The 24,872-nt window shown below is 40.9% G+C and overlaps 2 protein-coding genes across 4 annotated transcripts in view; both read left to right on the forward strand.

Annotated features, from left to right (window-relative positions):
- Positions 1-19,029, forward strand: part of LOC139759782 (uncharacterized) — a 34,770-nt gene extending 15,741 nt beyond the window's left edge. Inside the window, exons 7-12 of one of the 3 annotated variants that reach the window (XM_071682236.1) lie at positions 1,961-2,094; positions 5,497-5,752; positions 7,396-7,599; positions 12,432-12,554; positions 17,873-18,016; positions 18,266-19,029. In XM_071682236.1, the coding sequence (XP_071538337.1) occupies positions 1,961-2,094; positions 5,497-5,696 (334 nt within the window). In that variant the 3' untranslated portion in view covers positions 5,697-5,752; positions 7,396-7,599; positions 12,432-12,554; positions 17,873-18,016; positions 18,266-19,029. The remainder of the gene's footprint in view (positions 1-1,960; positions 2,095-5,496; positions 5,753-7,395; positions 7,600-12,431; positions 12,555-17,872; positions 18,017-18,265) is intronic. The other 2 variants (XM_071682235.1, XM_071682237.1) reach the window with 2 other exon arrangements.
- Positions 7,468-18,394, forward strand: LOC139759715 (uncharacterized). Its single transcript, XM_071682111.1, has 4 exons — positions 7,468-7,599; positions 12,432-12,554; positions 17,873-18,016; positions 18,266-18,394. The coding sequence occupies exons 1-4, from the start codon at positions 7,468-7,470 to the stop codon at positions 18,392-18,394; spliced, it is 528 nt and encodes a 175-aa protein (XP_071538212.1).
- Positions 19,030-24,872: the final 5,843 nt, after the last annotated feature.

Here is a 24,872-nt window from a genome sequence, read left to right on the forward strand (position 1 = left end):
GTAACTGCTTCATATGCCCTTGTTCAGCCTACTGACATCATGCCATTATGAGTCAGACAGTCTAATTTATCCAATGAACACCTCTCACCTTCTCAACCATGTTGAGAGTATCAATTGAGTGGTGATCCTCTAAATGGTTTGCAGTCTTATTCTGAATGATGGTTTCCAACCGCCATCTACAGATGTTAAGCTAACTTGACGGTAATTTCCAGGGAATGATTTATTATTTTCTTTTTGAAAATGGGAGTTGTATTAGCAATTTTCCATGTCTATCTTACTTTCTGTGTAGAAAGTGACTTACTGAAGAGAATTGCCAAGGGTTTAACTGTCTCATTTTTCACGTGTTTCATTGTCGTCTGATAAATCTTACCTGGGCCTGCATTTTTATTTTAGATTTATTTAGTATGGATAATATATCTTCAACACTTATATCCATATGTCACCAGACATTTATTCTCATTAATAGCCTATAATAAGCTCTTTTGTTGATGGGAGGGCACAGCAATATATTCTACTCTTCTCACTACCACTACATACATTATTATAAGTGCATGGCTTTAGGCAGGACTTAAGTACGTGGTGTCCATGCAGAAAATAAGTAAACTGTTGGATATTATAAGCTAGTTTGAGTAACACTAATGATGTGCATCTTTAAAGAAAGTTAAAAAGACTAACATGAAAAATATGACAAAATTATGTGAGGTAGAGAGAGAATTTAATGGGATTTTGTCAGAGGGCATTCTCTTTGACCTTGTACTTTTGGAAGAAATTTCATAACAGCTGCATCTAATTGTGTTTTTATGTCATGATGGAAGTCTTTGGTAAGAGATTACAGTTAAAGAGCTAGGATATTAGCAAAGAAAACAAACTCTGTTACCCTTCCCATCTGTTTCAGCCAGACATTGAATTGCAGTTTGAGGTGTTATGTTTCTAAGTATAATGTTATTCACTACCAGTTCTGAGCCTTCGTATGGAGTGAGAGTAGAGTATGAAATTTTATTCAAGATAAAGAAAGAATCAAAATTTTTCAATATCCTTCCAACAATTGCCTGTCTGTCGCCTTACACTGATTTTTAGCTTGAAAGATGTAATATTTCTAAATCTTTTTCATGTTATTTACCACCACGATTGTGCCCTTGTATGATATATGGGTATGTGTGACAGCCACAGTGAATGAGTTAAAAACAAGTGGTTGAGAAGATGTTTAGAGGTTAATCTGGTATCAGGAATGCATAGAATGAAAATACAGAAATTTGAGGGAAATGTCTCATTAGGGAAAGAGAAGTCGATAAGTGAATGTTGATGTTCTGCTGTATAATGAAAAAAAAAAAAGCAGATATAAAAAGATTGATGTAAGATATGTATTCACATTAGAAACTTGATTTACGTGTAATGAGGGAATCAGTTATGAGGCAAAAGGCTGTAGGAAAGTGGTATGTTTGTTAAAATGAGGAGGACATAGAGGAATATTAGGCTTGTTTCAGCTATAGTTATTATTAGTGACACTGTCAGGGCTACTTCAGTCTGTGACGATGAATTTCATATTTGATATAAATTGCAGGATAACTAGTATTGCTTTTAGACATGTTAAAAAGATTATATGTCTACATCTGGCCAATTGGTGAGAGGAAATAGTTTTTAAGAGTATTATTCGTAAGTCATATTTGGCATTACCCATGGGAATAAAATGGAAATAGCATCACCCGCATTTTTCTTGTATGTCATAAAAGGTTGTTAATGATGGCAAGAGTTGGAAGCTGAAAATTCCCTCCTCCTCCATCTCCTGTATCATCACTCTCTGGAAATGTTAGGGAAAGGATGTAAGTGATGATTTTTGATTAAAGGCTTATTTCCTTGTGTTGTCTTGCTTAGGCAGGAAAGGCAAGCATGTCTAAAAGAAAGAAAATACATTCAGTATGAGTTGGAAGTTATTTCTAACTTAAACTTTTTTCCTGTTCAGTGCGCGCTCCCGGTTCCTCACAGTGGCAGATCAGCTTTTGTCTGGTCGTATTTGTATTGCCAGTATGTCCATGGGTGGAGCAAAGGCCTCACTCTCCATTGCTTTGCGTTATGCAGCATCTCGTCTTACTGTTGGTAGGTGATATAAACTTGTTGGTTCACTGTCCATTGTGGCAATGTTCTGACATATTAAAATTGCAGTTAATTGAAAGATTGTAAGTATGTAGATATGTGTTATGATTTGATATTTACAATTTTGCATGATGAAAAGTGGTTGAAGAAACTCATATGAAGTTGGTCCCCACACAATATATACTGTAATTATTTATAGTTTGAACAGAGAAGGAAAGGCTAGAGAGGGAAATATGGTGTTTTTGGGATGAGGTGGGATGCAGAATGAGATTTGTGGTGAATGAGATCATAAAAACAGAGGATTGCTTTGTACAAGATGAAGTAAAGCATTTGAAGTCCTTAGAATTGCCGTTGCTTATTTCAAGAAGGGGTGGTAAGTGTTGTTGGATTGTTAGTCTCTTTGGGCTAAGTGAGGTGCATAAGGACAAGTAGAGTATGAGTCTGTGTGGGCTAAGTGAGGTGCGTAAGGACAGGTAGAGTGCATTTGCAGCGTGCTTGTGTGAAGGCAGGTAGGGAAAAACAGTGATTTTAATTATAGATGTATGTCTATTGAGCATAACTGTTAAGATGTTTTAGAAAGTGTTAGTTGAGGTAATTTTGTGCATGGAGCAGCTGACTGGGGAGTAGAGTAGTTTCAGAAGAGGTGGAGCATGTGTAGACCAGGTATGAAGAATTTGTGTGAGAAATACCTGTAGAGAGAGATCAGTGTGTGCATATATGAATCAGGAGAAAGGGTATGATATGGGTAACAGAGTTGCCTATTGAAGGTGATGTGGATATAAGGTGTAAATGCTGAGCTTCTTTGGAGTGAGGGACTTTTATCAGGAAAATGATATATACCTGTCGGAAGGGAGGAGAGTGAGTGGGTCCCCACTGAAGGTGGATCTGTATCAAGGTTAATGCATAATCTTTTTTTGGATAGAGTGATGTGGTAGGTAAATACAAGTGTCTTTTTAGCTAGGACCAGTCTGCAGTATGCTAAGGGGCAAGGAAGGTGAATCAGTTGCAGTTGCTGTTTGCAGCGGCAGGTTCTAAAGTAAAACTCAAAATTAGGAAGCTGAAAGTGAATGTGAACAAAATAAGGTAATAAGGTGCAGGAGACAGTTGAGGCAGATTGGATTGAGTGCAAGTTTATTTTGGGAGGACCTGGAGGAAGTGGAGCATTTCAAGGACCTGGGAATGGACAAAGAAGGCAAGGGGCAAGGAAGGTGAATCAGTTGCAGTTGCTGTTTGCAGCGGCAGGTTCTAAAGTAAAACTCAAAATTAGGAAGCTGAAAGTGAATGTGAACAAAATAAGGTAATAAGGTGCAGGAGACAGTTGAGGCAGATTGGACTGAGTGCAAGTTTATTTTGGGAGGACCTGGAGGAAGTGGAGCATTTCAAGGACCTGGGAATGGACAAAGAAGCAGATGTAATCTTGGGGGCTGAAGTGAGGTACAGGTGAAAGGATGGGCTAAGGTCTCAGGTACTTAAAGGAGTATGTGGAAGGAGAGGTTATGTTTTTAAGGATAAACATTGTAATGTGTGAAGGTACAGTAGTCCCAGCAATGTTGTCTTGATAAGTTGTAACTTTTGAACTCAGGGGAAAGGAAGATGGATGAATGTGCTGGATGAAATGCCTGAGGATAATATGTGACCTTGAGTTAATGTGTAAGAACAGACTGTGTTAGACAGAGTTGTGTTAGTGAGCACAGTTTGATTGCAAGGGCTAACCAGGATATACTTGAATGGTTCAGAATGGAGAGGATGAAGGAAGAGAGACTGACAAAGAGGATTTTTGTTTCTGAGGTGGAGGGAACAAGAGGTGGGGGAAGCTGAGGAGATGGAAAGATTGAGCCAGAAGGCTTAACATTTAGGTATATATATATATATATATATATATATATATATATATATATATATATATTTTTTTTTTTTTTTTTTTTTTTTTATACTTTGTCGCTGTCTCCCGCGTTTGCGAGGTAGCGCGAGGAAACAGACGAAAGAAATGGCCCAACCCCCATACACACGTACATACACACGTCCACACACGCAAATACACATACCTACACAGCTTTCCATGGTTTACCCCAGACGCTTCACATGCCTTGATTCAATCCACTGACAGCACGTCAACCCCTGTATACCACATCGCTCCAATTCACTCTATTCCTTGCCCTCCTTTCACCCTCCTGCATGTTCAGGCCCCGATCACACAAAATCTTTTTCACTCCATCTTTCCACCTCCAATTTGGTCTCCCTCTTCTCCTCGTTCCCTCCACCTCCGACACATATATCCTCTTGGTCAATCTTTCCTCACTCATTCTCTCCATGTGCCCAAACCATTTCAAAACACCCTCTTCTGCTCTCTCAACCACGCTCTTTTTATTTCCACACATCTCTCTTACCCTTACGTTACTTACTCGATCAAACCACCTCACACCACACATTGTCCTCAAACATCTCATTTCCAGCACATCCATCCTCCTGCGCACAACTCTATCCATAGCCCACGCCTCGCAACCATACAACATTGTTGGAACCACTATTCCTTCAAACATACCCATTTTTGCTTTCCGAGATAATGTTCTCGACTTCCACACATTTTTCAAGGCTCCCAAAATTTTCGCCCCCTCCCCCACCCTATGATCCACTTCCGCTTCCATGGTTCCATCCGCTGACAGATCCACTCCCAGATATCTAAAACACTTCACTTCCTCCAGTTTTTCTCCATTCAAACTCACCTCCCAATTGACTTGACCCTCAACCCTACTGTACCTAATAACCTTGCTCTTATTCACATTTACTCTTAACTTTCTTCTTCCACACACTTTACCAAACTCAGTCACCAGCTTCTGCAGTTTCTCACATGAATCAGCCACCAGCGCTGTATCATCAGCGAACAACAACTGACTCACTTCCCAAGCTCTCTCATCCCCAACAGACTTCATACTTGCCCCTCTTTCCAGGACTCTTGCATTTACCTCCCTAACAACCCCATCCATAAACAAATTAAACAACCATGGAGACATCACACACCCCTGCCGCAAACCTACATTCACTGAGAACCAATCACTTTCCTCTCTTCCTATACGTACACATGCCTTACATCCTCGATAAAAACTTTTCACTGCTTCTAACAACTTGCCTCCCACACCATATATTCTTAATACCTTCCACAGAGCATCTCTATCAACTCTATCATATGCCTTCTCCAGATCCATAAATGCTACATACAAATCCATGTGTCTAACATACAGTAAGTGTACCTTGTAGGAAATAATACAGATCCTTCCCATATACCACAGCTCCACAGAACTTTCAGCCATTGTGTACTTACTTTCCTCTGTCCAATCCATCACCCTCATGTTTGATCTTCCATAACCTTACAACCTCCTAACCTTGGTTAAATTATTCTTCCCACAGGACCTTGTGGAAAATCTGATATCTCAATTCTACAGTACCAGTTACAGCAGCGTGCTCTGTTGCCTCTTACTTACTTACTCTCACCACTCTCTTCACCCCAGCATTCTCTCTTCTTTTCTGAAAACCTCTACAAATCTTCACCTTCACTTTCTCAAGATAATGATCAGACAAATCTCCAGTTGCATCTCTCAGCACATTAACATCCAAAAGTCTCTCTTTCATGTGCCTATCAATTAACATGTAATCCAATAACACTGTCTGGCCATCTCTCCTACTTACATATATATATATATATATATATATATATATATATATATATATATATATATATATATATATATATATATATATATTTTTTCTTTTTTTTGCTTTGTCGCTGTCTCCCGCGTTTTCCCAATCACCAGTCCTTTTTCAGCCCACAAATCTACAAGCTCATCACCATTTCCATTTACAATACTGAACACCCCATGTACACCAATTATTCCCTTAACTGCCACATTACTCACTTTGCATTCAAATCACCCATCACTATAATTCGGTCTTGTGTATAGAAATGATTTGGTAAACAGAGAAGAGGTAGTAAAAGCTTTGCGGAAGATGAAAACCGGCAAGGCAGCAGGTTTGGATGGTATTGCAGTGGAATTTATTAAAAAAGGGGGTGACTGTATTATTGACTGGTTGGTAAGGTTATTTAATGTATGTATGACTCATGGTGAGGTGCCTGAGGATTGGCAGAATGCGTGCATAGTGCCATTGTACAAAGGCAAAGGGGATAAGAGTGAGTGCTCAAATTACAGAGGTATAAGTTTGTTGAGTATTCCTGGTAAATTATATGGGAGGGTATTGATTGAGAGGGTGAAGGCATGTACAGAGCATCAGATTGGGGAAGAGCAGTGTGGTTTCAGAAGTGGTAGAGGATGTGTGGATCAGGTGTTTGCTTTGAAGAATGTATGTGAGAAATACTTAGAAAAGCAAATGGATTTGTATGTAGCATTTATGGATCTGGAGAAGGCATATGATAGAGTTGATAGAGATGCTCTGTGGAAGGTATTAAGAATATATGGTGTGGGAGGCAAGTTGTTAGAAGCAGTGAAAAGTTTTTATCGGGGATGTAAGGCATGTGTACGTGTAGGAAGAGAGGAAAGTGATTGGTTCTCAGTGAATGTAGGTTTGCGGCAGGGGTGTATGATGTCTCCATGGTTGTTTAATTTGTTTATGGATGGGGTTGTTAGGGAGGTGAATGCAAGAGTTTTGGAAAGAGGGGCAAGTATGAAGTCTGTTGGGGATGAGAGAGCTTGGGAAGTGAGTCAGTTGTTCGCTGATGATACAGCGCTGGTGGCTGATTCATGTGAGAAACTGCAGAAGCTGGTGACTGAGTTTGGTAAAGTGTGTGAAAGAAGAAAGTTAAGAGTAAATGTGAATAAGAGCAAGGTTATTAGGTACAGTAGGGTTGAGGGTCAAGTCAATTGGGAGGTAAGTTTGAATGGAGAAAAACTGGAGGAAGTAAAGTGTTTTAGATATCTGGGAGTGGATCTGGCAGTGGATGGAACCATGGAAGCGGAAGTGGATCATAGGGTGGGGGAGGGGGCGAAAATCCTGGGAGCCTTGAAGAATGTGTGGAAGTCGAGAACATTATCTCGGAAAGCAAAAATGGGTATGTTTGAAGGAATAGTGGTTCCAACAATGTTGTATGGTTGTGAGGCGTGGGCTATGGATAGAGTTGTGCGCAGGAGGGTGGATGTGCTGGAAATGAGATGTTTGAGGACAGTGTGTGGTGTGAGGTGGTTTGATCGAGTAAGTAATGTAAGTAATGATTTATTTACCTATGGCTGTGTGTATCATTTGATGTATTCAATAGCATTGTACCCTTATGACCCTAAAATACAATGAATTTTTCAGATTTGGCACCTTTCTTGGTCTAGCTCATGCAGCAATGACGTGACAACTGCAGAAGGTGACAACTGTGTTCTGATGCAAAAAGTAGCAAAAGAGAGACTAGCAACCTTTAAGCCCTTAGCTACAAATGCCGATCTTCCTGCAGAATCGGCTAATGTTGATTTCTTGCATGACATCCTCAATCGACGAGAGAATCTTCTCTTTAAGGTAGTGATGTTCTCTAGGCACTACTGTTCATAAGAATAATATAAACAGTCTTGATGATTTGAGTCAAATCTTGTGAAAAGTGCATACAGTGCTTCATTTCCAAGATTATTGTGTGAGTATCAGCAAACTTCAGCCATAATAACAGAATTTTCTGAAAGGAGGTGATTAGTGTAACAAAAATGAGCAAATGGGAGCATAAGTGAAGGGTGAAGATGGTGAAGTGGTGGCAGGCAAAGAGGAAATGGAATAAGTATTTTGAAGGACTTCTGAAAGTGTTAGATTGTAGGACATCAGCTGTTAGGTGTTTAGGACATAAGGGTATGCAAGAAAATTGTTTAGTGGAAAGAGAAGAGATGGTTAATGTCATCCCCTTTCTCAAGGTGGGTGACAGTTTTGTTGAAAAAAGTAAGAATTTTCATTGTATGTATGGACCAAGTTAAGGTGCTTGAGGATTGACAGAATGTGTGTATAATGCTGTAGTATAAAGACAAAGGGAGCAAAAGCTATTTTTTAAAAGTACAAAGGTTTACATTTCTTGAGTGTACTTGGTAAGTTTTATTGGAGAGTGATGATTGAGAGTGTAGTGGCATGCAGAGATCAGCAGATTGTGGACAAGCATTGTGGCTTCAAGAGTGACAGAGGGTTTGTGGACCATGAATTTGCTGTGAATAATTTGTGAGAAATATTTAGAAAAACAGGATTTACATGTGGCATTTATGGATCTAAAGAAATTGTGTGATACGGTTGATAAGAGATGTTTAATGGAAGATGTTAGAAATATATGGTGTGGGAGGAAAGCTGGTAAAAGCATATTTGTTTTAATCAAGAGAATATGATGTGTGTGCAAGTAGGAAGAGAGGAGGGTAAGTGCTATCAGTTAAAGATGGGTCGATGGTTAGGATGTGTGATGTCATTTTGGCTGTTTAATCTGTTTATAGATAGGGTGGTGAGAAAGATGAACGTGAGTGTCTTGCAGAAAGGAGCAGGTGTGCAGTCTTCTAGGGGTAGGGCCTGGGAGGTGTCAGTTACTGTTTTCTGATCACATGGCTCTGGTGAAAGGTTTGACCGAGAAATTGCAGAAGAAAGTTGAGTTGATGTTAGTAAAAATAAGCTTAATATGTTTAGCATTGGAGTGAGACATGTTGGTTGGAGTGTGAGTTTTAATGGAGAGAGCCTGGAGGAAGTGGAGTGGTTTAGATACTTAGGTGCAGATATGACAGCATATGGAACTAAGGGAGCTAAAATAAGCTTAGGTTTGGATGAGGGTGTTAAGATCCTATGTGCAGTGAGGCGTATGTGTAGAGTGACGTCACTGTCTGTGAGGCAAAGATGGCTATGTGTGATGTCATAGTAGTCACGATGGTGTTGTACGTATGAGAGGCATGAGTCCTGTATAAAAAATTCTAAAAGAAGATGGGTGTGTTGGAAATGTAATGTTTGATGACAGTATATGTTGTGAGGAGGGTTGATTAGATATGAAATGATAGAGTAAGTGCATGTATGAGAGAGCTGATGAGGGTGTGTTAAATTGGTCCTGACATTTGAAGAGGATGAGCTAGGAGAGGAAAGCTAAGAGGGTGTACATGTCAGAAGTGGAGGGAATTAGGATAAGGGGGAAACTGAGGACGGGGTGAAAGGTTGGAGTGAAAGAAGGTATAAGTGATCAGGGCCAGAACTTACAAGGGGGTGTGAGGTATGCATAGAATAGAGTTGGAATGATGTGCTGAAGAGGGGGCAATATTCTGTCACCAGGCTGGACTAGGGCATATGAAGGAGACAAGGGTAACTATGGAAATGTCAGAAGGGATTGTTTGTGTAGAGTGGGGCTTTGGTTTTGGTGCTTTATACATTGACAGCTAGATTTTACGTGTAAGCAAACCCTTGCTAGTAAAGTCTGTATTACATGTGACTAAGTAATGGTTACTGAATCAGATAATTCAAGGAGTAACACTGACGTAATATAACTTTACCATAATTGAGATCTTTGTAAAGGCTGTATTACCTGTGACTAAATAACTGTTGCTGAATCAGATAATTCAAGGAGTGATAAAGACAGAATATAAATTCACCGCAATCTCACCCTTGCAGCACCTCAGTCCTTGATCACCACCTTTTTCTTCTGCTTTGGTATGGCACAGCTGCTGGATCAGATAATATAGATGGGTGATGTAGACAAGACAAGCACACCATTTTACTTATTAGTGTCACTCATTCTGATACATTCCACTACAGCATCACCTTAAGCCCTTCCCGTCACCTCTTCCATAAGTCTCTTTCTTTCATACTTGTTCACCATTTCCCATGTTAGCAAGACAGTGACAGGAATAGATGAAGAAAAGGCCTCATTTGCTCACATCCATTCTCTAGCTGTCATGTGCAATATACCAAAATCACAACCACATCCAAGCTTCATAAACCTTTCTGTGGTTTTCTCTGACTGCTACATATGCCCTAGATCTGTCCAATGACAAAATGTCGCCCCCTGTAAGTATCCACTGAATTTCATCCGCCCCATCCTTGAACATTCTTTACTGTCATATACTGTAAATTTATGCATGCTGTATGCATTAACCATGCCCTCATTCATCTTATTCCATTCTTGCACCACCCCTTTTTTTTTTACATCTTTTTAACAACTCTTCCTAATTTATGTTATGTTCTCTGTTTGCATCTCCTGTTAGTCTGTCTGGCGCTAAATCAGGTACTGTAATTTAGATGCAGACAATCTCAGTGCACCTCCTCCTACTTCCCAGTTACCTTTACTCCACCCCATCTCACCTCTATCCCTTGCCACCACCTTTTATGGTAAATATCCATTAAGTTGTGGAATTAAGTATTTATCTATATTTTATTTAGCTTTGTCGCTGTCTCCTGCGTTAGCGAGGTAGCGCAAGGAAACAGATGAAAGAATGGCCCAACCCACCCACATACACATGTATATACATACACGTCCACACACGCAAATATACATACCTATACATCTCAACGTATACATATATATACACACACAGACAAATACATATGTACACATTTACCTAATTCATACTGTCTGCCTTTATTCATTCCCATCGCCACCCCGCCACTCATGAAATAACAACCCCTTCCCCCCAAATGTGAGCGAGGTAGCACTAGGAAAAGACAACAAAGACCACTTTCATTCACACTCAGTCTCTAGCTGTCATGTAATAATGCACCAAAACCACAGCTCCCTTTCCACATCCAGGCCTCACAGAACTTTCCATGGTTTACCCCAGACGCTTCACATGCCCAGGTTCAATCCATTGAGAGCACGTCGGCCCCAGTATACCACATCATTCCAATTCACTCTATTCCTTGCACGCCTTTCACCCTCCTGTATGTTCAGGCCCTGATCACTCAGAATCTTTTTCACTCCATCTTTCCACCTCCAATTTGGTCTCCCACTTCTCCTCATTCCCTCCAATTCATGGGATTATGTAGATAAGCCTAGTCTACCTCCTATACCTTTGAGTAGCCCACATTCTGGACTCTTCCTCTCTAGCAGGTGTAGCATATGGGTGGTAAACTGTTTCAGATGTATTTAGTCCATAAGGGTCTGATTGGGAAAATTTCTGTAAGGTAATGTATCCTCTTTTTATAACATGAATTTCAGTTTCTTAAGAAGTATTGATTTGCAATGGGGTGCCCAGGAATGTATACACTTTGCACAATAAGGTATAGATATATTGTCAGAGACAAGCTTGAGTGGAATCTAGGAGGCACATACATTCTTGAAACAAGAAAGATTACTATTCGTTTTATATGCTTTTACTTGTCTCCAGAGAGATGCTTACTCTTTGGACATTGCAGTTTGAGATTACTGGATGGATTATAGTAAGAGTGATAGGTAAATATGAAAGACAAGAAATGGGTGAATTGTCCAGGGTAGAATGATTGGAGAGACAACAGCACTGTTATTAGGATGAAGAAATGAAAGATGTGTTTGAAGAAACTGTTAGTAGAAAGACATGTCAGTGTAAGATGAAAGGACAGCACATTTTGTATATATAAGGGCATATTTGGCCTCACAAATTGGTGTGCAGTAATCTGTAGCAGAAATCATATGGTTACAGTTTGTCAGCTATAGTGTGCAATATACCTGGTACATTTTTTTTTTTTTTTTTTCTAACTATTCGCCATTTCCCGCGTTAGCGAGGTAGCGTTAAGAACAGAGGACTGGGCCATTGAGGGAATATCCTCACCTGGCCCCCTTCTCTGTTCCTTCTTTTGGAAAATTAAAAAAAAAATTGAGAGGGGAGGATTTCCAGCCCCCCGCTCCCTCCCTTTTAGTCGCCTTCTACGACACGCAGGGAATACGTGGGAAGTATTCTTGCTGATTGTTTTTATAAACTTTAGGCAATTGATAGTTTTTGAAATTTCAGACACCCTCATCTGGAGAGTGGTTGGTATCAGGTAAACAAAATTCTTTATACTCAAGTTGGGAAAACTGTCTTAAGTAATTACTCTCATCTTTGTTTGTACGTTTGTTATTTCCCACAGTAGCAAGATAGCACCAGGAATGGATTAAGAATTAGTCTTATTTGCTCTCATTCACTCTGACTGTTATGTATAATGCATTGAAACCAGAGCCTCCTTCCACAGTCACCCCCACCCCACCCCAACCTTTCCATGGTATTCCCAATCCTTTTCATATACCCTGCTTGTTATGACTGGTATTATTTAGTAAAATTGCAGTTATTAATGTTATCACACAGGATCCTGGTACATATGGAGGTTAATTAATTACCTTTTTAACATGGTGTTCCTAAAATTGAGTGAAATACTCAAAATAATAATTTTCTTTTTATTGTTAGGTATTAGGAAAGAAATTGATGGCTGTAGGAAAGGCTGGCCTATTTCATGCTTGGATGCTCCAGGAATCAGACTTGGTTCAGGACGCTGCTACAGCATTTGGAGAAAGGTTAATCTCTGACCAGGTAATATTATAAGCTTCTTTGGTGTAGTGATTAGTGTTTCTGACAGTGACGTATTCTTAGGCCACCCAGGATCGAGCGCATAGGTTCAAATCCTGATTGCAGCAGTTGCTCCATAGTCAACCTAGCTGTTCATCCACACGTAAGGGATTGGTTGATAAAATGGGTACCCGGGATAAGCTAAGGTATGTATGTACATAGCGTTAATGGGATGGCCATGATTAGGGCCTCAGTTGCCTGTGCCATCTCAGCTAACAAAGAAAAATTTTGGAAAATAAATTGCATGTGTACGTGTAGGAAGAGAGGAAAGTGATTGGTTCTCAGTGAATGTAGGTTTGCGGCAGGGGTGTGTGATGTCTCCATGGTTGTTTAATTTGTTTATGGATGGGGTTGTTAGGGAGGTGAATGCAAGAGTTTTGGAAAGAGGGGCAAGTATGAAGTCTGTTGGGGATGAGAGAGCTTGGGAAGTGAGTCAGTTGTTGTTCGCTGATGATACAGCGCTGGTGGCTGATTCATGTGAGAAACTGCAGAAGCTGGTGACTGAGTTTGGTAAAGTGTGTGAAAGAAGAAAGTTAAGAGTAAATGTGAATAAGAGCAAGGTTATTAGGTACAGTAGGGTTGAGGGTCAAGTCAATTGGGAGGTAAGTTTGAATGGAGAAAAACTGGAGGAAGTAAAGTGTTTTAGATATCTGGGAGTGGATCTGGCAGCGGATGGAACCATGGAAGCGGAAGTGGATCATAGGGTGGGGGAGGGGGCGAAAATTCTGGGAGCCTTGAAGAATGTGTGGAAGTCGAGAGCATTATCTCGGAAAGCAAAAATGGGTATGTTTGAAGGAATATTGGTTCCAACAATGTTGTATGGTTGCGAGGTGTGGGCTATGGATAGAATTGTGCGCAGGAGGATGGATGTGCTGGAAATGAGATGTTTGAGGACAATGTGTGGTGTGAGGTGGTTTGATCGAGTAAGTAACGTAAGGGTAAGAGAGATGTGTGGAAATAAAAAGAGCGTGGTTGAGAGAGCAGAAGAGGGTGTTTTGAAATGGTTTGGGCACATGGAGAGAATGAGTGAGGAAAGATTGACCAAGAGGATATATGTGTCGGAGGTGGAGGGAACGAGGAGAAGTGGGAGACCAAATTGGAGGTGGAAAGATGGAGTGAAAAAGATCTTGTGTGATTGGGGCCTGAACATGCAGGAGGGTGAAAGGAGGGCAAGGAATAGAGTGAATTGGATTGATGTGGTATACCGGGGTTGACGTGCTGTCAGTGGATTGAATCAGGGCATGTGAAGCGTCTGGGGTAAACCATGGAAAGCTGTGTAGGTATGTATATTTGTGTGTGTGGACGTATGTATATACATGTGTATGGGGGTGGGTTGGGCCATTTCTTTCGTCTGTTTCCTTGCGCTACCTCACAAACACGGGAGACAGCGACAAAGCAAAAAAAAAAAAAAAAAAAAGAAGAAATCTGTATGCAAAGTGAGACAGACTTGGAATGTGGTTTGGTGAATAGAGAAGAGGTTGTGAAAGCCTTGTGTTAAATGAAATGTAGTAAGGCAGCTGAAGTGGATGGTATTGGAGTTGAATTTATGAAATGGAGTGACTGTGTTGTTCATTGGTTAATTAGGATTTTCAGTGTATCTATGGACCATGGGGAAGTGCCTGAGGATTTGCAGAATGCATGTATATTGCCACTGTATAAAGGCAAGGAAGACAGAAGTAAGTGTTTGGACTACAAAAGTATATTTTGTTTAGCGTACCTTGTATGTTGTATGGGAGAACAAAACACGAGATAGGGCTGATAGAGATGCCTTGTAGAAGATGTTAAGAATATATTTTGTTGGAGGAAAGCCAGCAGAGGCAGTGTGAAGTTTTTATCAAGTGTAAAGTGTGTGTGTGTGTATGTGTGTTAGGAAGCAAAGAGGAGGGTGAGTGAATCCAGATGAAGCTGGGCCTGTAGCAGGAGTGTGTGATGTAACCATGGCTGTTTACTTTGTTTATGGATGGGGTGGTAAGGGAGGTAAATGCAAGGGTTTTGGAGATACGGGTGAGTATGCAGTAGATTGGGTTTGAGGGGGGCCTGGGAAATGAGTTATTTGTTTGTGATGACACAGCACTGGTTGCAGATTGAGTGAGAAACTGTAGAAGTTGGTGTCAGAGTTTGGAATGTGTGTGAAAGGAAGAGTTAAGAGTAAATGTGAATAAATGCAAGATTAGGTTTAGCAATGCAGAGGGACAAGTCAGCTGGGGTGTGAGATTGATTGGAGAAAATATGGAGTTGGAGTGTTTTAGTTACTTAAGAGTGGGCATGGCAGCACAGGGAACCATGGAAGCAGAAATGAGTCATATGGTGTGGGTGAGTTGTCAAAGGTCCTGGGAAAATTGAGGAATGTGAAGAAAGATAGGTCATTATCTGGGAGGGCAATAATAGATGGGTTTAAAAGTATAGTAGTTCCAACAATCTTGCATGGATACAAGGACAGTATGTGGTGTGAGGTGATTTGATCAAAGTAAGTAATAAAAGGGTAACAGAGAGGTGTGATAATAAAAAGAATGTAGCTGAGAAAGCCGAAGAGGATGTGCTGAAATGGTGAAAAATATGGAAAGAATGAGTGAGGGAGTGAGGGGAGGAGGAATGAGTGAGGGAGTGAGGGGAGGTGATATATGTGTCAGAAGTGGAGGGAAAGAAGTAGGAGACCTAAATGGAGATGGAAGGATGGAATAAAAAAGAATTTGAGTGCTTGGGGCCTGAACGTGCGGGAGGGTGAAATGCATGTACGAATAGAGTGAATATGGTGTATTTTTATTTTATTTTATTATACTTTGTTGCTGTCTCCTGCGTTAGCGAGGTAGCGCAAGGAAACAGACGGAAGAATGGCCCAACCCACCCACCTACACATGTATATACATACACGTTCACACATACACATGTACAAACCTATACATTTCAACATATACATATATATACATACACAGACATACATATATACACATGTACATAATTCATACTTGCTGCCTTTGTTCATTCCCGTTGCTGCCTTTGTTCATTCCCGTTGCTGCCCCGCCACACATGAAATGACAACCCCTCCCCCTGCATGCACGCGAGGTAGTACTAGGAAAAGACAACATCCCCTGCATGCACGCGAGGTAGTACTAGGAAAAGACAACAAAGACCACATTCGTTCACACTCAGTCTTTAGCTGTTATGTATAATGCACCAAAACCAAAGCTCCCTTTCCACATCTAGGCCCCACAAAACTTCCATGGTTTACCCCAGACGCTTCACATGCCCTGGTTCAATCCATTGACAGCACGTCGACCCCGGTACACCTCATTGTTCCCATTCACTCTATTCCTTGCACGCTTTTCACCCTCCTGCAAGTTCAGGCCCCGATCACTCAAAATCTTTTTCACTTCATCTTTCCACCTCCAGTTTGGTCTCCTACTTCTCATTCCCTCCACCTCTGACACATATGTCCTCTTTGTCAAGCTTTCCTCGCTCATTTTCTCCATGTGATCAGACCATTTCAAAACACACTCTTCTGCTCTCTCAACCACATACCTCTCTCTAACTCTTTCATTACTTACTCGATCAAGCCACCTCACACCACATATTGTCCTCAAACATCTCTTTTTATTCTCCCTAAAATTCAATGATAACTCTCTCACCCCAACTCTCATTTGCCCTCTTTTTCACCTCTTGCATCTTTCTCTTGACCTCCTGCCTCTTACTTTTATACATCTCCCACTCATTTGCACTATTTCCCTGCAAAAATCGTCCAAATGCCTCTCTCTTCTCTTTCACTAATAATCTTACTTCTTCATCCCACCACTCACTACCCTTTTTAATCTACCCTCCTCCCACGCTTCTCATGCCATAAGCATCTTTTGCGCAAGCCATCACTGCTTCCCTAAATACACCCCATTCCTCCCCCACTCCCCTTACATCCTTTGCTCTCACCTTTTTCCATTCTGCACTCAGTCTATCCTGGTACTTCCTCACACAAGTCTCCTTGCCAAGCTCACTAACTCTCACCACCCCAACATTCTCTCTTTTCTGAAAACCTCTACAAATCCTCACCTTTCGCCTCCACAAGATAATGATCAGACATTCCTCCAGTTGCACCTCTCAGCTCATTAACATCCAAAAGTTTCTCTTTCACGCACCCATCAATTAACATGTAATCCAATAACGCTCTCTGACCATCTCTCCTACTTACATACGTATACTTATGTATATCTCTCTTTTTAAACCAGGTATTCCCAATCACCAGTCCTTTTTCAGCACCCAAATCTACAAGCTCTTCACCATTACTATTTACAACACTGAGCACCCCATGTACACCAATTATTCCCTCAACTGCCACATTACTCACCTTTGCATTCAAATCACCCATCACTATAACCCGGTCTCGTGCATCAAAACTACTAACACACTCACTCAGCTGCTTCCAGAACACTTGCCTCTCATGATCTTTCTTCTCATGCCCAGGTGCATAGGCACCAATAATCACCCATCTCTCTCCATCCACTTTCAGTTTTACCCATATCAATCTAGAGTTTACTTTCTTACACTCTGTCACATACTCCCACCACTCCTGTTTCAGTAGTGCTACTTCCTCCCTTGCTCCTTTCCTCTCACCAACCCCTGACTACTCCCAAAACATTCTCAAACTACTCTTCCCCTTTACCCTTGAGCTTTGTTTCACTCAGAGCCAAAACATCCAGGTTCCTTTCCTCAAACATACTACCTATCTCTCCTTTTTTCTCATGTTGGTTACATCCACATACATTTAAACACCCCAATCTGACTCCTTCTTCTGTTTCCTCTTTTAGAAGGGGTGTATTGGTGTTAATATGCTGTCAGTGGATTGATCTTGGGCATATGAAACAGCAGAGGAAACTAAGGAAAGGTATGTGGAGCCTGGACATAGATAGTGGACTGTGGTTCAGTGCATTACACATGACAGCTAGAGAATGGATATGAAGAAATGACATTTTCTTTTCTGCTCCTGGTACTTTTGTGGCAAATGGTGAAATTATTCTATAGTGCGAGTGGTGGATGAATGGTTACTGCAGACTGCATACATAAATTTAAGATGTTATATGATAATAGAAAATGTTCAAGAGATGGGGTCCCTCAAGTGTAAAACTCCCTCCTTGTATAGTAAAAAAATAGGTAGTTACATACATTTATACAAGGTTAAAGGGATGGGCATTGTGATCATAAATCTCCTCTTGTAATTCACAAACAATAGCCACCTCAAATAGCCTTTGATAATGTCAATTGTTATTCAGAGATTTCAACAACCATTGTTTCATTAGTTTAGAGAAGTCCTCGATAGTTGTGAGAGCAGCCTGAAACCTGTGCTGACCAAACTCTACCACCTGTACCTGCTGGACATAGTGGAAAAGAAGTTGGCCAGCTTTATCACCAATGGCCTCATATCCTCAGAGACAGCAACTCAGGTACTTATTTTATGACGTCTAGTGCTAAATCATGAGTGCAGTTTCTAGAATTAAGGGAATATTGGCTTAATTACAAGCAGTTGTATTAATTTCGGTGAGTGATTTGTTTGACTGTCATTACAGTTACTTTATATCCTTTAAAGCTCCATAGTTTCATTTATTTTGAATAATTGATTTGGAAGTATCAGACATCTCTCATGTTTTATAAGTAAGCACATCTTATTGACCAAAAATATTTTTTACTTATAGGTAGTTAGTACATCCCGTACTGTGTGTAGGGACCTCGGACCAGAAGCCCTTGCTCTTTGTGATGCCTTTGCTATCACCGATCCAATGATTTCTGCACCTATTGCCCAAGACTGGGTGAATATAATGTAGGAAACAACCAAGGTGAGCTGTAGAGCAAGTAATGCTGGTTAACTGTGACTTCATCAACTCAAATGGAGTCATGCCAACAATATATATTTCATCTGATAAAACACTAAATACTATACTGTATTTGCCTATGTAATTTTAAGATTTGAATTATTTTTTTATGTTTAGAGATTTTAAGTGTCATGTGGACTGTGTACTTTATCAGAAAATAGGTACAAGCTTCAGTTTAATTGGGGAAAAGACTGGCATTAGGTACCAAATAGGCAGATATTTTGTTGGAATTTCAAGATATGTATGAACTTACACCTGCTTCAAGGATTATCCATGGTTTATATATAACAATATTTACTGAAAATACTCAGAGTACATACATTGATTACAATGGAGCAATTATCATTTCATGAAAATCTTTTGGTTTTTATATAGTACTGTAAATCATCATAGTTTTATTAAGTTGTCAGCTAAGTTTGACTATCTTGCATCTTTGTATACATCAATTAGCATGGTCAAAAATTTTTATAGTCATAGTATTAACTTCTGAAACCATATTTTGTATGTTTTTGATTAGGTTTTTTGAGAACATAGGTGTGCCTACAATAGTAAGGTGGTCAACTAATGAAATAAAATTGAATATGCCATATAGTAATCTAAATTCAACTTTTCTCTATGTTATATAGTAATATAAAGCTCACTTACAATGCTCAAGTATTATGAACAAGACAAGTCTCAAATTACAGTTCTGTGGTGAAACAATGCTAGTTTAACAATGAAAAGATGTAAACCTACGAACTGCTGTACTATGCTACCTAGCCTTACAAGAATAGACCTTAATATATGTATCAAAGACATAACTCCTATTGCTATTTTATATTACTTGTACAGTATTTTTTTTCTCTCTCTGAAGTGTATCACTGGCAACCAAACTAAGTTCCTCAATAACACTATTAAACCTTTTGATGCTATATGCTTGTGAATATGCAAGATGGAAATTAACAAAAATGGAAGATCTTTGAAACATCTGATGCCAAGAGATCTTAATCCAACAATCAATGCTTAATTCAGTGTTGTCAGTTTTCTTTCTATGGATGTTTATTACAAAAAGGATGTGATTACAATGCACACAAACACACTCACTTTATATATTTTTTCATGTATATACACTATTTCCTGTGTTAGCGAGGTAGCATCCAGAACAGATGACTGAGCCCTAGAGAAAAAAATCTTCACTTAGCCCCTTCTCTATTCTTTCTTTCGCAAAGTAAAAATTGGAGGGGAGGATTTCCAGCCCCCCGCTCCCTCCCCTTTCAGTTGCCTTCTGTGATATGCAGGGAATACGTGAGAAGTACTCTTTCTCCCCATCCCAGGGATAATGTGCAGGAGGGTGAAAGGCATGTAAGGGATAAAGTGAATTGGAATGATGCAGTATGCTGGAGTTGACTTGCTGTCAATGGACTGAACCAGGGCATGTGAAATGTATGGGGTAAACCATGGAAAGGTTTGTGGGACCTGGACGTGGATATGGAGCTGCGGTTTAATTGCATTACACATGACAGCTAGAGACTGAGTGTGAACGAATGTAGCCCTTTTTGTGTCTGTTTTCCTGGCACTGCCTTGCTGAAGCAAGGGGTAGATGGTGTTTCCTGTGGGGCAGGGTAGCACAGGGAATGGATGACAGCAAGCAAGTATGAATATGTATTTTTTTTTTTTTTTTTTTTTGCTTTGTCGCTGTCTCCCGCGTTTGCGAGGTAGCGCAAGGAAACAGACGAAAGTAATGGCCCAACCCACCCCCATACACATGCCTTGATTCAATCCACTGACAGCACGTCAACCCCGTATACCACATCGCTCCAATTCACTCTATTCTTTGCCCTCCTTTCACCCTCCTGCATGTTCAGGCCCCGATCACACAAAATCTTTTTCACTCCATCTTTCCACCTCCAATTTGGTCTCCCTCTTCTCCTCGTTCCCTCCACCTCCGACACATATATCCTCTTGGTCAATCTTTCCTCACTCATTCTCTCCATGTGACCAAACCATTTCAAAACACCCTCTTCTGCTCTCTCAACCACGCTCTTTTTATTTCCACACATCTCTCTTACCCTTACGTTACTTACTCGATCAAACCACCTCACACCACACATTGTCCTCAAACATCTCATTTCCAGCACATCCATCCTCCTGCGCACAACTCTATCCATAGTCCACGCCTCGCAACCATACAACATTGTTGGAACCACTATTCCTTCAAACATACCCATTTTTGCTTTCCGAGATAATGTTGTCGACTTCCACACATTCTTCAAGGCTCCCAGAATTTTCGCCCCCTCCCCAACCCTATGATCCACTTCCGCTTCCATGGTTCCATCCGCTGCCAGATCCACTCTCAGACATCTAAAACACTTCACTTCCTCCAGTTTTTCTCCATTCAAACTCACCTCCCAATTGAATTGACCCTCAACCCTACTGTACCTAATAACCTTGCTCTTATTCACATTTACTCTTAACTTTCTTCTTTCACACACTTTACCAAACTCAGTCACCAGCTTCTGCAGTTTCTCACATGAATCAGCCACCAGCGCTGTATCATCAGCGAACAACAACTGACTCACTTCCCAAGCTTTCTCATCCCCAACAGACTTCATACTTGCCCCTCTTTCCAAAACTCTTGCATTCACCTCCCTAACAACCCCATCCATAAACAAATTAAACAGACATGGAGACATCACACACCCCTGCCGCAAACCTACATTCACTGAGAACCAATCACTTTCCTCTCTTCCTACACGTACACATGCCTTACATCGTTGATAAAAACTTTTCACTGCTTCTAACAACTTTCCTCCCACACCATATATTCTTAATACCTTCCACAGAGCATCTCTATCAACTCTATCATATGCCTTCTCCAGATCCATAAATGCTACATACAAATCCATTTGCTTTTCTAAGTATTTCTCACATACATTCTTCAAAGCAAACACCTGATCCACACATCCTCTACCACTTCTGAAATCACACTGCTCTTCCCCAATCTGATGCTCTGTACATGCCTTCACCCTCTCAATCAATACCCTCCCATATAATTTGCCAGGAATACTCAACAAACTTATACCTCTGTAATTTGAGCACTCACTCTTATCCCCTTTGCCTTTGTACAATGGCACTATGCACGCATTCCGCCAATCCTCAGGCACCTCACCATGAGTCATACATACATTAAATAACCTTACCAACCAGTCAACAATACAGTCACCCCCTTTTTTAATAAATTCCACTGCAATACCATCCAAACCTGCTGCCTTGCTGGCTTTCATCTTCCGCAAAGCTTTTACTACCTCTTCTCTGTATGATATGTATTTTTCATCTTCCGCAAAGCTTTTACTACCTCTTCTCTGTATGATATGTATTATTATATCATATTATACTTTGTTGCTGTCTCCCGCATTAGCGAGGTAGTGCAAGGAAACAGACGAAAGAATGGCCCAACCCACCCACATACATATGTATATACATACACATCCACACACGCACACATACATACCTATACATTTTAACGTATACATATATATATACATACACAGACATATACATATATACACATGGACATAATTCATACTCACTGCCTTTATTCATTCCCGTCGCCACCCTGCCACACATGAAATGACAACTCCCTCACACGCATGAGCACGAGGTAGTGTAGTGCTAGGAAAAGACAACAAATGCCACATTCGTTCACACTCAGTCTGTAACTGTCATTTATAATGCACCAAAATCACAGCTCCCTTTCTGCATCCAGGCCCCACAAAACTTTCCATGGTTTACCCCAGATGCTTCACATGCCCTGGTTCAATCCATTGACAGCACGTCAACCCCGGTATACCACATCGTTCTAATTCACTCTATTCCTTGCGTGCCTTTCACCCTCCTGCATGTTCAGGCCCCAATCGCTCAAAATATTTTTCACTCAATCCTTCCACCTCCAATTTGGTCTCCCACTTCTCGTTCCCTCCACTAGAAACATTGAAAAGTTTTTATCGAGGATGTAAGGCATGTGTATGAGTAGGAAGAGAGGAAAGTGATTGGTTCTCAGTGAATGTCGGTTTGCGGCAGGGGTGTGTGATGTCTCCATGGTTGTTTAATTTGTTTATGGATGGGGTTGTTAGGGAGGGGAATGCAAGAGTTTTGGAGAGAGGGGCAAGTATGCAGTCTGTTGGGGATGAGAGTCAGTTGTTGTTTGCTGATGATACAGTGCTGGTGGCTGATTCAGGTTAGAAACTGCAGAAGCTGGTGACTGAGTTTGGGAAAGTGTGTGAAAGAAGAAAGCAGAGAGTAAATGTGAATAAGAGCAAGGTTATTAGGTACAGTAGGGTTGAGGGACAAGTCAATTGGGAGGTAAGTTTGAATGGAGAAAAAATGGAGGAAGTGAAGTGTTTTAGATATATGGGAGTGGATTTGGCAGCGGATGGAACCATGGAAGTGAAGATGTGTCACAAGGTGGGGGAGAGTTCTGGGAGCGTTGAAAATGTGTGGAAGGCGAGAACATTAGGAAAGCAAAAATGGGTATGTTTAAAGGAATAGTGGTTCCAACAAAGTTATATGGTTGCGAGGCATGGGCTATAGATAGGGTTGTGCAGGGGAGGGTGGATGTGTTGGAAATGAGATGTTTGGTTGTGCAGAGGAGGGTGGATGTGTTGGAAATGAGATGTTTGAGGACAATATGTGGTGTGAGGTGGTTTGAGCGAGTAAGTAATGAAAGGGTAAGAGAGATGAGTGGTAGTAAAAAGAGTGTGGTTGAGAGAGGAGAAGAGGGTGTTTTGAAATGGTTTGGTGACATGGAGAGAATGAGTGAGGAAAGATTGACAAAGAGGATATGAATATGTACATGTGTATATATGTATGTAATATATATGATCATGTATGGGCATTTATGTGTATACGAGTGGATGGGACATTCTTCGTCTGTTTCCTGGTGCTACCTCGCTGACACGGGAAACAGCAATTGAGTATAAAAAATATATACACCTATATTGGAGTAGCACTACTCCTGAAACAGGAGTGGTGGGAGTATGTGATTGAGTGTAAGAAAGTAAACTCTAGATTGATATGGGTAAAACTGAAAGTTGATAGAGAGAGATGGGAGATTATTGGTGCATATGCACCTGGGCATGAGAAGAAAGATCACGAGAGGCAAGTGTTTTGGGAGCAGCTGAACGAGTGTGTTAGTGGTTTTGATGCACGAGACTGGGTTATAGTGATGGGTGATTTGAATGCAACGGTGAGTAATGTGGCAGTTGAGGGAATAATTGGTATACATGGGGTGTTCAGTGTTGTAAATGGAAATGGTGAAGAGCTTGTAGATTTATGTGCTGAAAAAGGACTGGTGATTGGGAATACCTGGTTTAAAAAGAGAGATATACATAAGTATACGTATGTAAGTAGGAGAGATGGCCAGAGAACGTTATTGGATTACGTGTTAATTGATAGGCGTGTGAAAGAGAGACTTTCGGATGTTAATGTGCTGAGAGGTGCAACTGGAGGGATGCCTGATCATTATCTTGTGGAGGCGAAGGTGAAGATTTGTAGAGGTTTTCAGAAAGAAGAGAGAATGTTGGGGTGAAGAGATTGGTGAGAGTAAGTGAGCTTGGGAAGGAGACTTGTGTGAGGAAGTACCAGGAGAGACTGAATACAGAATGGAAAAAGGTGATAACAAAGGAGGTAAGGGGAGTGGGGGAGGAATGGGATGTATTTAGGGAAGCAGTGATGGCTTGCGCAAAAGATGCTTGTGGGTCGACGTGCTGTCAATGGATTGAACCAGGGCATGTGAAGCGTCTGGGGTAAACCTTGGAAAGTTCTGTGGGGCCTGGATGTGGAAAGGAAGCTGTGGTTTCGGTGCATTATTACATGACAGCTAGAGACTGAGTGTGAACAAATGGGGCCTTTGTTGTGTTTTCCCAGCGCTACCTTGCACACATGTGGGGGAAGGGGGTTGTCTTTTCCTAGTGCTACCTCGCACACATGAGGGGGGAGGGGGTTGTTATTCCATGTGTGTCGAGGTGGCGATGGGAATGAATAAAGGCAGACAGTATGAATTATGTACATGTGTATATATGTATATGTCTGTGTGTGTATATATATGTATACATTGAGATGTATAGGTATGTATATTTGCGTGTGTGGATGTGTATGTATTATACATGTGTATGTGGGTGGGTTGGGCCATTCTTTCGTCTGTTTCCTTGCGCTACCTCGCTAACGTGGGAGACAGCGACAAAGCAAAGCAAAGCATATTGTATTTTCATGTTTGCTGTTTGCCACATTAGTGAGGTGGCACCAGGAACAGAGACAAAACAAAGGCCTCATTTGCATACATTCATTCTGTAGCTGTCATGTGAAATGCTCTGAAGCCCCTCAGACCAGTTCCATAGTTCATCCGACTGCTGTATGTGCCCTGTCAGCCTGATGACAGCATGTTGACCCCCCC

The sequence above is a fragment of the Panulirus ornatus genome, chromosome 34 (genome assembly GCF_036320965.1).
Source record: "Panulirus ornatus isolate Po-2019 chromosome 34, ASM3632096v1, whole genome shotgun sequence".
Lineage (NCBI taxonomy): Eukaryota > Metazoa > Arthropoda > Malacostraca > Decapoda > Palinuridae > Panulirus > Panulirus ornatus.

Excerpts from the sequence above, each read along its gene's own strand:
- LOC139759715 (XM_071682111.1), top strand. The coding sequence starts at position 7,468 with ATGCAAAAAGTAGCAAAAGAGAGACTAGCAACCTTTAAGCCCTTAGCT. Across the intron at positions 7,600-12,431 it reads GAGAGAATCTTCTCTTTAAG|GTATTAGGAAAGAAATTGAT; the intron begins GTAGTGATGTTC and ends TTTTATTGTTAG. Across the intron at positions 18,017-18,265 it reads CCTCAGAGACAGCAACTCAG|GTAGTTAGTACATCCCGTAC; the intron begins GTACTTATTTTA and ends TTTTACTTATAG.